At 46.0% G+C, this 16904-nt stretch overlaps 1 protein-coding gene across 2 annotated transcripts in view; it reads left to right on the forward strand.

The window, feature by feature from the left end:
* Fer1l6 (fer-1 like family member 6) overlaps window positions 1-16904 on the forward strand; it is a 122429-nt gene that overhangs the window by 63230 nt on the left and 42295 nt on the right. Inside the window, exons 21-25 of one of the 2 annotated variants that reach the window (XM_037197798.1) lie at window positions 1565-1714; window positions 12103-12213; window positions 12477-12638; window positions 13979-14156; window positions 15986-16209. In XM_037197798.1, the coding sequence (XP_037053693.1) occupies window positions 1565-1714; window positions 12103-12213; window positions 12477-12638; window positions 13979-14156; window positions 15986-16209 (825 nt within the window). The remainder of the gene's footprint in view (window positions 1-1564; window positions 1715-12102; window positions 12214-12476; window positions 12639-13978; window positions 14157-15985; window positions 16210-16904) is intronic. The other variant, XM_028871879.2, reaches the window with a different exon arrangement.

Consider the following 16904-nt stretch of genomic DNA (forward strand, 5'->3'; position numbering starts at 1 on the left):
TCTTTAAAGTCAGAGCTAGAGACAGAGTCAGGACAGGAAAACACAACTCTTGGGTCTACTCTTTCATGTACAGTTGGTGGTTGCAAGCGTGGCATCCCCCGTGGCCCCTCCATAGCGACTGTACATTGGGGTTGAATGTATTTATTTTTCCTGTTCAGCACGCAGTGCAGATTTTCTGGAGGAAGACCCACAATGTAAACACCCTTTCACTCTTCTTCCTTGGAATACACGTTTCATCGTAAGCATCTGTTTTCTATTTGAAAGGGAATCTCACATCTTTGGAGTCCTTTGCTACCCTAGCCTGCTAGTTCCTGTACTACCCACTGCTACTATATTACTTTCTATTTCCTTTCCAGATCCCCACTCAATGATGACCTTTTCTCAGAGGAAAAAATCAAGCTAATGCTTTCAGATATAAAGGAAAAAGGATTGTGGGAAAGACATACAATATAGAAAGTTTGTGCTTTCCTCCTGGAGAAATATGGAAAGACATGCATACGATCATGTCCCTGGGCTGCAGCTAAAAATGAACCTAAACTATGATAATCAGATGATTAGAATTGAATTCTTCTGGCCTGTGTTTCTAGTCTAGAACTTTCTCTCATTCTCCCGTGGCTTGTGGTCCATGAGGGTTGACGGGCACTGTAAGAAACACATTTACATTTGGCAAATTGTTTGCTCGGATTTATGCTCCTCCCTCTTACATTTCCAGGGCTCATTGGAGTTAACCATGCTCAATAAAAAAGATTAACAAACTAATTGCTAAGCAGGACAGGCATTTTATACCAAGCTGTCCTGACTTCATCCATCCTCCCGAAGGATGCCAATGGAACCCAGCAGGCATTTCTGTTTGTTTTCAAGTGTGGCTGAGCTAAAACCCTGTTTCCGCCTCCTTCCCTGGCGGCAGTGCAAATGCTGGCTCATGAATCCAAAGGCAGTGGTGTAGCATGACTGCAGAAGCCTGACCTCAAGCAAAACAGAAGATGGGCGCTGTCCTTGGACTACCCAGATCATATCTGCCAGCTGTCACTCAGCAGATACACGCTCAGCGGGTTCCCAGTCTAGAGGCTGCAGTGTGAATGAAGCAGGGAGTCCTACCCATATGGAACATATATTCTCGTGATTCTGGAGATAAAGAGCAAAGTAGATCAGATGCTATAGCTCCTGCCTCTCTTGGAGGAGCATGGGCCTGAGAGCTGGCTTGGGGAAGAGGCAGGTGCTGTAAATAGTTCTTAAAGAAACTCAAAGCCCATACATGCACAGACATACAAAGGTCATTTCCCCTTTTTACTACCCTCACTTGAACATACTGACCTCAGTCATCACTGTTACCATCAGCATCAACCAGTGAGGCCCCAAGATTATATCGTCTTAGCATTTCACTAAGAGTACCTGAGAGTACCCTCTGTCCCCCAAGTCATGGGTGGGACTGGGCAAAGAGGTGCTTGGTAGAGGGCAAGAGGAGAAAGCCGATGCTGTCAACTTTGTAAAAATGATTTGCAAAATTGCACTGTTGCTGGTCAGAACTAAGTAGATGCCAATTAAAAACTCATTTCTTCTCTAGGGGAAGCCAGAATATTTGGGTGCCACGGTGGCTGCTCCGGTTGTGACCCTAGCTGACCAGGACTATGAGCCCCCCAAGCTGTGCTACCACCCCATCTTCTGTGGGAACCTCTCTGGAGGGGACCTTCTTGCTGTGTTTGAGCTGTTGCAGGTAAGAGGTTCAGAGCATCTGTACCAGATGTTTTTTGCTCTGGTTGGCCAGAGATGTAGCTCCCCTGGATGTGCTTGCTATTCAGTGGAGCAAACGCCTGGTCCATCCTTGTCATCCTGTGCCTGTGAGTGTCTTCTTTGGGGGACTAGAAACTAACATTCAAGAACTTTGATAGCATGAGTTAGTCTCAGAATTGCTGCACCACAAATCAGAATCCTAGAATGAAAGATCCTTAAGGGTTGGGTCATCAATGTTTGAGCTACAGCAGAATCCCTCAATCCCATCAGACCATGAAAAAAGAAGGCATCAGGCATTTGTGGAGTACTTGCCATGTGTCTGAAGTTATGGTTCTGGCATCTCTTATCTTTGAACATACTAGACCCCTTCTCAAGCCTCTGGGGACACATATTACCATTGGCATTTGAGAGACAGTAGACTGAGGACCGGTGTGCTTGGCCAGCCTCATCTCCTTCTGTAGACAGACGATTAAGCTGAGCTCTGAACCTGGGCCTTTACAGCTTCTACTTCTTATACCATATCACATTGTTCTCCAAGGTCAACAAACTCCTAGTCCTTCCCTGCAGTCCTAGAGGGTGTGTGTGTGTGTGTGTGTGTGTGTGTGTGTGTGTGTGTGTGTACACTCTGAGGCACCAGGTGCTGGTGGCTCTTTGCCTTTGGATTGGGTCGGTCTTTCATCTTAGTCCATACAGGATGCTGTAACAGAATGCCGTTGACTGAACAACCCAAACCACAAACATTGTTTCTTAGATATTCTCAGAGCTGAGGCTGGATTCCAAAAAGGCACTGATAGATCTGGTGTTGGATGAAGGCCCACCTCCTGGTTTGTAGACGGCCACCTTCTCATTGCACCGCATGTGGCTGGGAGAACAATGTTCTTCTTGGATCTCTTATTATAAGAGACTCATCACATTCTTGGGGACTCTGGATTCTTCTCTGAGGCCGAACCTCCAAATATCATAGTGGTGGGGTTACAATTTGAACATACAAATTTGACCTTGGATTAATAACATTTTTTATAGGAAAACTTGATTTTCAGAAATCCCAATTCAAAATAAAACAAAACTTAACTCACTTGGTAAGGAAAACGGAAGGCACACATTCCTAACACACACAGCAAGAATGAACACGAAGGTAGGGGGACTAGATCCCATGGAGAGAAATCTCAGACCTACCACTTGTTATAATGTGCCTTTTTCTGTTTAAAAATATAGGCTGTTAATCACTCTACCCAGAGTGTCTTGTACAGAGCAGTCCATGCATACTATTTTATTATTCATAATATTGCTATGCCACAGGCTATTGAAGCAAGATCTTTGGTCCCAACTACTGATTTTAGAAATCAAAATGGATAGAAAGGCAATGATGTGATCAGCATGGCAGGTCAGAATCTAGATTCTGGGTAGGAAGATTTCTAGCCAAAATGGAGGGCTAAGACAGTGTTCATTATTAAGGACAGATTTAGGTTAGACATATTTGCATTCAAACTCAAATTCTCTTTCCGTCTGTAGCCTGGAAACTGCAGTTGGATGCAGTGATGCATTCTTAAGTCAATCCTATCAGAGACTTTATCTCCTGTGCTTTGAGTCACCCAAGGAAAAACTTTTTATGGAGAAAATGGCAGCTCTGGAGAAATAGTAAACTCTGCCAGGGAAGCTGAGTCTGGATAAGTAGGAGCAAGGTAATGAGAATTCAAGGACTGGCTTCATCCAGCTCCAGGCAGTTGGAGTCCAGCAGAGTAGGAAAGCAGAACTAGAAAGACAGACACTAATTCTAGGATGTTAGCGTGATAAAACAAGTGGTCTCCAATAAAACCATCTGTAGCCGGATAGCTGTGTGCCACCCCAAAGTGTGGGTATCAGAACGGAAGGCAGCCTTCCAAACCAGCTGTCCAGTGTTTCCTCAAATGAGAATCGTGAGCTGTTAGCAGGCTGTTCGGGTTCAAGCCCAGGCAGACACCAAACAACACTGAACCCATACTCAAGGAGCTCCACCCTAATCGCTCCCGGCTCTTCTAGAGGAAGCCTTTGTGTTTGTTCCTCTATCATATTACATCAACTGACAGCTCCCTTTCCCAAGAGACAGCAGGCTTCAGACTCTTGGAACTCAGTCCCTCCAAATCTAGTGGGTGGGGAAATTTAATAATCGTTTCACATTACATATTCCAATAAGACTTTGATTTTTCACTAGAGTTTTTGTGTGTATATGTGTATATGCCACTGTGTGTCTGTGTACATATTTGTGTGCATCCACATTTGTATGTGGGTGTGTAAGTGCATGTAGAGCCCTGAGGGGGATGGGATGTCAGATGTTTTCCTCAATCACATCCACGCACCACTTTATTTATTTGTTTGTTTGTTTGTTTATTTGTTTGTTTGGAGGCAGGGCCTTTCACTGAACCTATAACTAACTAGCTGTCCAGCAAGCTCCAGGGAGACCCTTGTCCCCCACTCCCCGGCTCTGGGGTTACAGGACGGCTGACTTTTTTTCTGTGGATGCCGGAAGTCAACCCCGGGTCCTCACGCTTGTGTGGCAGGCACTTTAATGACTGTGCCATGTCGCCGCACTCTGTTTTACATTTACTTTCCATTGACTTGTTCTACCTAGCCATGTCAAGTTTCCTCTTAACGAGCACAGTTGTGTCCAGTTTCTTTTTAAGGCTGCTAGAGCATGGGACCATTGAGGACTGTGGTGGCTGGCTTGGGAAAACTAGGCCTGGTGTGGCACCCTGCACACAAGAATGCTGAGCTCCAGGTTAGCTGAGCTGAATCTAGGCAGCTGCTCTTCCTAGCTCACAGCTGTCGTCATAAATGTTCCTGGTCCGAGTCTCCAAGTCTCTCCAGAAGTCTTTCAACAAGGGGCTGAACAAGCTGACCCCTAAAGATGCCCCAAGGGCTCTGCCATTTTGGTGCCCGTGATCCTACCCACCCCCTCTCTCAGAACTAGGCACACTGATGAGACACTTGCTGCTTCCCAGCAGGTGACCTGTAGAGGAGCTTTGTCAGAGGCAAGCTTAGGAGATGCAATCCGCCAGGCTTTCACTAGGACTTCTCATTTATGATTTGATCATCAGCACGACTGTCTTAGCAGGTGGAGCTCAGACCTGCTGAGCACACTGGGGCTGGAGATGTCTTCATTTGTCGCAGCTGCCGCCTATTTGGGTCTGTGGATGACTTACTCTCACTCCCCTGCTTCCAGTGCTGAGACACTCCCCTGACTCAGGAGTTGGCCGCATGGTTCTCCTATGTACTCATCAGATCCATTGTTTCCATCGGCCGCCCACGCTAGCTGCCCCTCGCTCTTCCCAGCCCTAGTCTGTCTCCAGCTGTTAGCCCAGCCCCCCTGAAGTGCTCAAAGCCCAGCTTAATTCTATCCGTGGTATCTACGCCCATGGCTTCTAGCCCCGTAGCTGCCCCCATGCCTGTTTCCCATCTTCGCTGTTCCATGGGCTCTTCTAGATCTCGTGTCAATCATTCTCTTGTTTGCATCGTTCTCCATGTTCCTTCCAGGACATGAGGTGAGGGTGTTCTGTCTTCTTCTGCATCTTCAGCTGCTCCCCACTCCTTACCTGGGAAACTACTTACCAAACATTGCTTTTTTAAAACACCAGCTCCTCCAAATGCAGTGAATAGAGTTTGAGAAGTGCTTCTCTGTAATGTTTCTCTCGGGAATTTGAAATGCTTGCTACCATGGTAAAGGCTCTCTGAAGAACATTTAAAAATATCTTTTTTCAAAACCTAGTATTTCCATATGTAACCACAAAACCATTCTGGTTTTATTATAATGACTAAATTCCATGAAGAGAAAAAAATCTAGACTATACGTGATTATCAAATTCTCAGTCTGGCTTTTAAGCTGTCTCAAAAGTTTTCCTCAAACTACTTTCTCAGAGTCACACATTAGTTCTACCTACCCTGCAGCCGCTACGGCCTCTTTATGGCCAGCCACTGCAGGGTCTTGGATCTCATAGATTTACTCTTCTGCTCTTAGGCATGGTGAAATAACTCAGTAATTCATTCTGAAATGCCTCCCGACTCTGCCCACCTCAACTCCTGCGGAGCCGTTTGCCTGTCTGTGAGAATCACAATTCAGAGCAATGGGTGCCTGTTCCAGGAAGCTCACCCACTCTATTTCAAATGTTCTCTCCTGCTCCTTGCCGCTCTGTCTAGTCCACTCACCCCATTGTTTGTAGGCAATTGAAACGGCCCATGCCTCCTTTGTCACTGTGTCAGCTTGTTGAAGACAAGGATTACTGTACTCGTTGATCCGTACATTCAGACATGGATTTATTCAGTGTCTGCTATGTGTGGGTGTGTTCCCGAGGAATGTTCCTAAGGAGACAAAACACAGATCTTGCTGCCATTATCTGTCTACCACACTCTCCAAATTCTAGCAATGCTCTCTTATCTTACTACCAAGTAGGCTCACTACACATCCCAGGAAAGGGCCATTTCTATCTAATGCCATGCGTAGTGCCCCCTGGAGTTGTTCAGTGTACAGTGTTTATAAACCTATGTGGCATATCTGCCTTCCTAGATCCTATGCCACTTCCCAGGAAGCTTTCACTTATCGTCACGTGAGCTTTGTCCATATTTTTTTCATTTATTTTTAATCTTTGTCTCTTTGGTACAGATCAAGGAAAAGCGATATTGTCCTTGCCTTTCTCTTCAGTCCCACTTGAGGAAAGTAAGAGTCTCCTCCTTCATGCCTGCTGCTCATTAAAGCATCTCACTAGTGGTCCAAATTAAGTGAATGAATTAGTCTCACGTAGCATCTCTGTGTGTCCTTTCTCTTTTAACATTATCAATTAGTGATCTACTGACCTGGATTTTGTAGAAGCCATTCACCTGAAATAAGCTAGTGATGGAGTCAGGGGAACAAGAAGGAAGATTCTGGCATTCTATTAAGACCTTCCAGAATACTCTGCTCAGGCCCCCAGAGACTTCACCATCGGCTTAATCACAGAGACCACACTTGCCTCCTCTGGGGGCTAACATGTCAGGACATTAACAATGTTGCTCTCACATTTCCTTCCCGGGGAGCATTATCTACTGCAGTGTCACACATGTGACTAAGGTTTGTGTCTAGCCAGGACACACACACACACACACACACACACACACACACACACACACACTTGCTATTTGAACTAAGACCCAATATATTTCCCCTGAGACCATTTTGTTTGCCAGGGTTGGTGACAATTTCATCCCATGTTTTGAACATACTATTCTGCCTTTGGGCTTCCCTTCTCTGAGAGATAGTGTGTACTATTGTTATTATTGCTCCTTTAAAAAATGGACTTTCACCAAGGTTTTCTGGTGTGCTCATAGAACTTCCATTTCTTCCTTTTTCTTTTATCTTTCAATTCTTTACTGAAATCCTGCATCATGTCTTTTATTGGACAGAGTAAGTATTGCTATTGTAGAGTTTCTGTCTGATTGATGCCACTACCCAAATCCCCTGGGATCTGTTTCCGTGGTTGTTGTTTCTCTTGGCATTCGACCACATTACATACCATGCTTTATCGCACAGTGGGCATTGTATATAACCATATGTAGAGAAACTGGAGCCCAAACTGATGTTTCCCTCTAGAGAACTTAACATTTTTTTTAAGTTATTAAGTTATTTTGAAGCACCAGCACCTCATCTTGCACAGCTTTGGAACTGACGTGATTAGGGCAATGGAGAATGAAGAACTGACATGTTTTCCATATCCCTTACATGATTAAACATTTTACGCATTACAGGTGAAAAACAAGTTGTCCCAAGAGCCCACATACACTCATACCCAAGCAACTTGTTATAGATTAACAGAGTGTAAGCAAGCAAGACGTTCCCCTCACCCAGTTCTTTTACTGCCAGGCTGCATTTTGCAGTTACAAAGGACCAAATGTTTTATTATTTATCTCAAAAGGTAATTTTATAAGAAATCTCAGAAGAATCACAAATCTAAACTTTTATATATGAAAAAGAATCAGTCATCTCTACTTACAGTTTTTTTTTTATGTCGGGAAGCTGAGGGCAGAAATGGGTACAAGGAATTAATCATCATCTTTGATCACAAACCCATCCTAGCAAGAAAGGCACATTGGCTGATAATAACCAGGCTGCTTTGTTCTTGTTCCCTGACCTTAATAAACCCCTCACTCAACTATGTGCCTTTCTAAACTTTTGATTGTTTCCCTGTTTTTTTAACCTCAAAGCTATTGACAAGAGCATCTTTATCCAAACTTGAGTCATATTTAAAGCTTTGTTTTAGCCATGATACACACTGAAACCTGTGAACACATCTCTCAACGTTAAGATTAAAAGAACTTGAGCTAGCCTAGCTTCTGGGACACAATCGTTTTTATTAATCACTAACCAAAGCTGCAGGATATACAGGTCCTCAGCTAGAGAGACTAGCTATGTGACACTTCCTTGTTCTTATTTTCTATCCTCTGCAGCCCCTGTTTTATTAGGGGCAAGGGGACAACACTTTAAACAGTACCGCATAAGAGGAAGTCATCTTCATAATAATCCATGGGTAGAATGGGATATTTCCAAGAGATAATCACATTACAGTTAAGGGCGGTAAGGATCTCCCCACCGCCTCCATTCACACCATGCCAGACACCAGAGAAAAATGGCCGCGGCAAACACTCAAAGACACAGAAATAGCAAGAGACATTCTGGGGCCGAGGCTCTCGGGGCCTTGCCTATCTGAGACTCACCCATCGGTGCCTTGCATGGTGATGGGGCAATCCCCTGAAGTCAGTTGCCACCTGCCGCTCCTCTGACATGGCCGCCAGCAGCCATGCACTCTGATGGAGACACAACAGCAGCCCAGGAAGCCGGTGTGTTTACTGTATACTGCTGAGTGAGGATGTGGGTGAGCTCATCTCAGTAGGGTTCTCCGTAGGCAGCAGTCTCAGGCTCTAGACCCTCAGGAGGAGGCATCTGTGTTTGGTACTTGGTGCATACACTGCCAACATCAGACCAGAGGAAGGCCTTGCCATTCCCATGGGTCTGAGGCATTGGAGTCCTTGACAGGGTGGTGGTCATGTCAACTATACACGCCCACTCAGAGCTTCACCCACCCTACACAGCGGCAGTCCAGAATCAGCTCTGTTTAACTAGAGATGACTTAAAGTGGAGCTTTGTTCTTTGCAGGGCCAATGCAGCTTGCCTTCGCTCCTAGGGAATCCTCTGTGGCAGAAAGCATCTGAGTGCTGGACATGCCTCTCAACACTTCTTCACAGCGACTCTGGACTTAAGAGATCATTGTCCTCATTCCGCCAGTGATAGGACTGAGAGTCGGAGATCCAAAGTAACTTTCCCCAGTTCCTGCAGCTCGAGGGCTGAAGCCCGGCCCCTCATGGCAGTCCTGAGTAGGAGAACCTGTTGAAGGCTAGATGATGAGTGGGAGACAGCAGAGAAAGAAGAAAGGCTTCTGAACATCTGTGATTGTCCAGATGTGCAGGGCTGGGATGAGGGTCATACATGGCCCTGAGAATAAACAGCTCTTTAATTCCTGTGCTAGGTACAAATTTGGCTCACCTTGGCCTGAGTTGTGCAGCCAGACCTTTTTTGAGTTTCTCATGTTTCATCTTCCCTGGGATATTAGAGCAATTTGTCCTTCACCACAAGTTACTCCATTTGCCCCAGAGTTGAATTATTTCACCTTCATAACAGTCCCCTGTTCCCAGGGCCCTGTGCACTGAGGAAATACACACCATTTCTCCAGTCCACACTGACCCATTTCATTATGAAGAAATTTAACCGCGATGGTCAGCCATTCCATCTCCACCATACTATAGGATCCCTTAATTGCTGGGGGTCAATATTTAAGGTCATAATGTGTACCTTTTTGGAGGATTGCCCAGGCTGATATCTCAGCACTCCCAGAGTAAGGAAACACACTTCCCTTTTTAAAAAGGATTTTTTAAATATGCCTCTTTTTTTTTTTTTTTTTTTTTTTTTTTTTTTTTTTTTTTTTGATTTTTCGAGACAGGGTTTCTCTGTGTAGCTTTGCGCCTTTCCTGGGACTCACTTGGTAGCCCAGGCTGGCCTCAAACTCACAGAGATCCACCTGGCTCTGCCTCCCGAGTGTTGGGATTAAAGGCGTGCGCCACCACCGCCCGGCCCATGCCTTTTTTTTTTTTTTTTTTTTTTTTTTTTATAAAAGAAGATTTTTTATTTTTATTGTATGTGTGTGAGTGTTTGTCTGCATCCATGGATGTGCATGCTTGGCGCTTTTAGAGGCCAGAAGAGGGCATTCGATCCCCTGGAACTGGAGTTACACATAGTTGTAAGTTCCCATGTGGGCACTAGGAACCAAAGTTGGGTCCTCTGCAAGAGAGGCAAGTGCCTGTAACTGCTGAACCATCTCTGCAGCCCCATGCACGGCGCCTTTTAAAAAGCGTATCCAATGACGTTCTTAGAGCCTGGGAAGTGTGAGAGTGGGGGTGGGGGCTGGAGAACAGATGATGAATGCTTTGGTTGGGTGGGAGGGGGAGGGGTAATGTCTAGTGACCTGTAGCAGTAGGACAAACACGAAATCCAGCAGAAATCCACCCCCACACACAAAGAAACCTGAAGTGACAGGAATGCCAAGTGCCCCCATCTGATCATTCCATGTCATTTAAAAACCATTCTACTTTATACATTATAAATACGCATAGCTGTTATATGTCAGATTAAAACAGAATGCAAAGCATGTCCATAGGCAGCTCCTTTCCCACCACAGTCTCAGCTGTTTTTTGTTTTTTTTTCTATTCCTTATGCTCAGTACTGGGTTACGTAAGGATGCTTTCATACCAGTAGACCATGTGCCCTCTCTTTCTCCCTGCTCCCCATCCCGTTAGTCCCCTTTGTTCACCTAGAATGTTCTCACTTCTACTTCCAACTCTCATGTACACACAAGACTTTCCATAACTCTATAAGCTCTAAGAAATACAAGTGTGAGAAAGCACACAGTATCTGTCTCTGTGCCTCTTAGTCTTGGTTCTGTGACTGAAGTCAGAGGAGCGGTTGGCCTCCCAGGTGAGGCGATGTTGGCAGACAGCACCACTCACCTTGGCCCACCAGGCAGCTGGGCACTTACTTGTCCTCCTGGTACCAGCTTCTTTCTCTGGCTCATTCTGTAGCTTCATGATCTCCAGCCTATTTGGTATTTGTAGCGTCTGCTTGTCTTTTTTCTGGGCTTTCATGTAATTAGCTTAACCACATCTGCCGTGGCTGACTAGAATATGCCTGGAACGATGAAATGGGGGACGTCTGCGCTTTGCTGGTTTCGATGAGCAATCAGGCACTTTCTAGCATATGGGGCTCATGTGACAGTCAGCTAGTAAACATTTGTCAAGAAGCCACTGTGTGTGCAGTACTGCTTGAGGGTTTGGAGGAGATGAAGTAAGGAAAGACTTCCTCTTGGCCCAGCTCGGTAGATTTTGCAGGCAGAAGAAAGCCGTACAGAGGTGAATCACAGACTCCAGTGCAGTATTTAACAGAGCCTGTGATCCTGGAGGACTGAAGTGTTGGCCAGCTCGGTATCTGAGGCTCATAGAAAGGAAGTGACCTGTACAGGGTCACTCACAAAAGCCTGGCTCCTGCTCTTGGTCACCCGATTCCCATGTTTACTGTGCCTATACAGAAGATGCGGGGCAGTCAATGGGCACAGGGCACGAAAATGGCCACAATAACTGGGACTCAGTCTGGAAAGGCTCCTTGACAGATGTGGGCAGTGAGATTAGATCTCGAAGAGATGGCAGCATGGCCTATATGTGGGAAATTCCCGTTCTTTAGTGGAATTCTCTAGGTTCTTCGTGGGATATTTCTGCAAAGCTTACTGGTTGTCCTGTAGTTTCACTGTGCCCAAGGGCACAAAAGTGACCCATTTTCTCCCGAGTTCCACACTCACAAGATTTTACTTTCTGCTTCAGTGATTAGCAGTAAGTCTCTGTTCTGTTAAATACGATCTCATTCCGTAGCTGTGCACTGTGGGCTGCCTGGAGCTCTTGACTCTCTGAAGCCAGTGGGTACTTAAGTATCAGAAGCTCAGGGTGTGAGCACGGTCCCCTTTCCATCCATCGCTGCAATTCTGTGTGTTATTTTATCAAGCTGTGAACATCTATACACTCAAGGGAGTTTCCCCTCTCTATTGTCTACTGTGAGTTTACTGAAAGCTATGTCTTACCAATATCATGGCATACCCTGAGTGCTCACTCAATGCTTGCCAATCAATGTTCTTATCACTAACGATTTGTTGAAGGTGGTATGCGGCAAGGTCCTGAAGAAATAAAGATGTCTTGCTGAGAAGGTGCTGCATAGCTTACTTACGTATCCCCTCTTCTCTCCAGCCTCTCAATAATGACTGTTTTGTATGGCAGGTTCCTTCTTCTGGACTACAGGACCTCCCTCCCATTGACCCACCAGACATCACACAGATCTATCCTGTTCCCTCCAACATCCGGCCAGTGCTGAGTAAATACCGGGTCGAGGTATGGCTCAGGAAGTGGAGAGGCTTGCCCCATAGGACTCACTGGGGGGGTGGGGAGGTCCCACCTGCATAGTTGGAGAGGTGTGGCAGGATGGGCAGGTGAGCCAAGGAAGACCCCACTAGCTGAACTGGACAAGACAGTGTCTACCACTAGCTGCATAGTTTGCAGTTGGAAGGCCACATTGTCGCTCCCAGGAGTCACGTGTGACTTTTCCATTGGTCATGTACCAGGCTCCTCTCTGGCTCTGCCCACCCTCTCTTCAGGTCCTCTTCTGGGGTGTCCGAGAAATGAAGAAGGTACAGCTCCTGTCTGTGGACCGGCCACAGGTTCTCATTGAATGTGGGGGACGAGGCGTGAAGTCTTGCGTGATCCAGAGTTATAAGAACAACCCCAACTTCAGCGTGCAGGCAGAAGCCTTTGAAGTGGTATGGGCTTCTCCTCCCTCATCTACTCATCCACCCTTTCCAGAGCTGGGCTCCTCACCTTCACCCACGTGGCCTGGGGAGATGCTTCGGGATTCCATGAGTAGCCTGATTACAGAAAGCCAGGCTTTCAGAATGAGAAAAAGTAGATACCTGTTGTTCAAATGTTCAGGTCTAGATCCAGCAATAAATCAAAGAAAACTTGAAAATGTTTGCCTAGACAGGCTTCTTCGAAGCACAGCCGCCAACTCATCCCTACCAGCTTCACCTGTTGCACATTCTCAGCTAGGCATCATGACATAGGCCTATCATTCTAGCTATTCAGGAAACAGAGGCAGGAGGGACACAAGTTCAAGGCCTGGCCAAGCTACAAAGAGTTCCAGGCTAGCCTGGGCAACTTAGTGAGGCCTTGTCTTAAAAATGAAAAGAGAGGGCTGGAGATATCGATCAGCGGCAGGATGTTTGCCTAGCATGTTCAATACCCCGTGCCCACCCACACACACACCAAAAGAGAAAGAAATACATAACATCAGGTCTAGCCCAGTCTACCAAATAAAGAAGTGTTTAGAGTGAGCCACAGACCTCCCTGGTTTGACAAGCTCTCCAGTTGCTTCTGAGAACAAGATGCTCTATAGAAACTTACTTTGATGGCCATAGTTAAATAATGTCTCTTATGTTAAGAATGTCAGTGTTTGTCATGTGTAAAGTTATGTCTTTACACCTGTGCTTTTATTTATTTCAATATGTCAGCATATATGTTTTTTTGCTCTGGTTTGGAACTAGGAAAAGTTTTCTTTGTCCAAGCCACTCAGTTCCACAGATACGCGTTCTAAATGACCAAAGGGGCCACTAAAGTGTGTGCAGCTCTTCACAGTGGATGTCATTGATCCTCTTGGGCACTAGAGGAGACAAGTGTGTAGGGCATTGTCCCCTTAGTTCCATGTCTCGTGGCTTGCTCTCCATCTGCTTCACATATGAGGACTGGCCAAACTGTCTTTTGACATGAGGGGTCTTGTGGTCTGTAACAGCAAATCAGAGGATTGAAAACATTGCATGGAAATACAGCAGTGGGAGATACTTTGCAACTGAAATCTTTCAGGGATTTGTACCTGAGATGACTTGTTATTAGACCATATCCATCACAGTTTTAGTGCTTATTTCCGGGCTTGGGAGGACAGCCCCACAGAGTTTGGGCAAGCTGCCCAGCTGGTCTGAGGACTAGAATGTCAAGGCAAGGAGAAGAGAGGCAGACATCCGGTCAGACCAGCTTATAGATGAGTCCACAGGGCCAAAGCAGACAAAGCCACCCAGGTAGTGGCATTTTCCCTCCACCTCTTCTGCAGGAGCTGCCTGAGAATGAGCTCCTGCACCCACCGCTCAGCATCTGTGTGGTCGACTGGAGAGCTTTCGGGAGAAGCACCCTCGTGGGCACCTACACCATCAACTGCTTGAAACAGTTTCTGTATAAATCCAGAGAGCCCCTTGCCCTGACTTCACAGACGGATGGAGGTAAGAAGAGCAGCCTATGTTCTAGACTGAAAAGGACTGTAGAGTCAGGGTGGTTGTGGGTATGTCCAGTGGTATCTGCCTCAAAGAATGCTCATGTGGCTGGCTGGCCTTTCTAATGAATTTACACTTTTATTCTCTCATGTCAGAATCAAACCCTCTATTGAGGCATCTTTGAACATTCCTTAAACTCCCCCCACCCCCCCGCCCATTCTCTGCCATTTTCCTTGGCTTTATGTTTGGTGCTATTTTAATTTGTTCCACTTTTGGTTCTCAGGTTTCAGAGTTAATTACACCACTCAGCTCCCTGCTACAGCAGCATCATTGAGCTATTCAAGTCTTCTCTGTCATAGCCACTCTCCTCCTATGCCTATCTGCCAGACCCCTCCCCAGTGCAGACTTCTCATCAACACTGCTCTAAAATTAAAGATTTAATGAAAGAGGAGAGAGAGAGAGAGAGAGAGAGAGAGAGAGAGAGAGAGAGAGAGATGTGCAGACAGACACTTACAAGTATAACATCCATGGAGATCAGAAAAAGACATCAGATGCCCTGGAGCCGGAGTTACAGGTGACTGTGAGCCACTTGACATGGGTGCTAGGAACCTAACTCAGGTCCTCTGCACTCTGAGCTACTGAGCCATTTTTTCTGGCCCCTCTTATAAATTTAAGTACATTTGATCTACATAAATGATAGGGTGTTATAACATTTTGTGGTTCCTTTCACTCAATGTTACAATCTACTATCCATCCACACTGCCATGTGCTCATTAGCTTATTATGACTACCCACTGCATCCACTGTATTTCCCCTCTCCTTTCCCTTTGAAGTGGACTGGACTCTTAAGTTGTCCATAACTCTCTACTTTCACCAACCATCCTGTGATGAAGGTACCTGTGTGTGTTTCCCACAGGAAGATGCTGTGGAAGATTCTCCAGCCTACTTATCCAGGAGTGAGACTACTGGTCTCAGGGAATGTGCCCATGAAATTGTATGAAATACAGACAGAGGGCGCTCTGGAGCACTGTGCTGCTTTACACCACTCTACATCTCTCCCATTACTGCATTGGAGCCCCCTTTGTCTCTTCTTGCACCTCGCTCTCTAGCCTTCTCCTCTCCACCTCCTACTATCCAATTTTGGAGGGTTAGGTTTTGCTTTGTGTGGTTATCGGGAGGGTTGCTATTCTGTGGGTGTCTATTTCAGCTTGGGCATCTGTGTCTAGCACAGAGTAGATACTTACGGGAGTGTGCTGGATGAACTTTGCTGTTGCAAGACATACCCAGAGGAATGACAGCCTCTGAAGGCCTTGGCAACCGTGGAAACTCCAGGCTGAAACACACCCACCAGTGCTGAGCTGTACAACATGAGATGCAGAGGGCATTTGGCAACTCTGGACAAGTGTTATGACCCTTAATGACATCCGCAGCCCAGCTAGAATGTCATAGGTTCCAAGGCTGTAACTCTGCTTTCTGCTAAGCTCATGTGATCATGTGCCCCGTGTACTGCCCTCACTTGGGGGCTCGCCGACTTCTGAAACCTCAAAATCTCTGCAGATTTACACACTGGGAGAGACCATCAATGCAGAAGACCTGTGCCCTAAACCTTGGCTTTCATGATCCTAGTGTCCACAGTTTCTCTAAGGGATAAATAATTAATACTGCCATTCATGGATTGCCTATTGTACAACAGATGTCATACATGATGGTCTCATTTTAACCCCCAGGAAAATAGTTACTGTAATCCTAGAAATAAGGAAAATGGGGTTCAGAAATGTCAAGAATTTGTCACTTTGGAAGCTAGTTTTAACAGCTGTGTTCCCTGACTAACCGAATGAGCTTTCATTCAGTCGTTTCAGATTCACTAGCAACAATCGAGTCTTCCGAACTCAGCTCCTCCCAGGATCCCCCAACAGACCACGTCTATGTGGATGTTGAGCCACCTCCCACAATGGTACCTGACTCTGCCCAGGCCCAGACTGCCACTCTGGTCGACATCCCTGACTCCTCTCCAATGCTCGAGCCCGAGCACAAACCTGTATCCCAGGAACCACCAAAAGATGGGAAAGTCAAGGTCAGTCAGTGTAATCTGCTTCCTATTTGCCAGGCTCGGTGGAATTTGCACTGGAGAATATAGCCAGCCATTAGCTATGTGACCTTGAGCCGGCAACTTCACATTTCTGGGTATCAGTTTCCTCATTCACAATGAAGATACTGCTGTCCACCTCAAAGTACTGTTGGAGGATTGGAAAGTCACTGTGTATGAAATTAAAGCGCTAGTCAGATGTGACAGTAATATTTAACAGGACAGAAACTCTTCGAAATTCATTAGCTTGGAAAGGCAAGGCTTCCTTCATCCAGGACTATTGCACAGACATTTTGAGCCTCCTTTGTACAAAGTCAAACATGACCAAGATGTGTCCTTTGAATTCTAAAGAGGAGGAAGACTTTTCACCTTCAGTTAAGTGGGCTTTGGGAAGGTGTCTACTGCCAGAGCGGCCGGAACACACCCAGCCACTGAGCTCAGAACTGAGCAGAGTTGGTCCTGGTTAGAATGTGGGTGTGAGTTTCTGAGGGTGGGGAGGACCAAAGGCCACAGGACAAAGATGCTGTCAGTCTTCTGAGGTCACAGATTTAATTTCAAACCCCAAGATCATTCTTAACTTTTCCTTGCCAACTATAATGTTATACATTTGTAAATCCAGCACTCAGAAGGCTGAGGCAAGGGGATCACAAATTCAAAGCCATCCTGGGCTACATAGTGAGATC

The sequence above is a fragment of the Peromyscus leucopus genome, chromosome 20, assembly GCF_004664715.2.
Source record: "Peromyscus leucopus breed LL Stock chromosome 20, UCI_PerLeu_2.1, whole genome shotgun sequence".
Classification (NCBI taxonomy): domain Eukaryota; kingdom Metazoa; phylum Chordata; class Mammalia; order Rodentia; family Cricetidae; genus Peromyscus; species Peromyscus leucopus.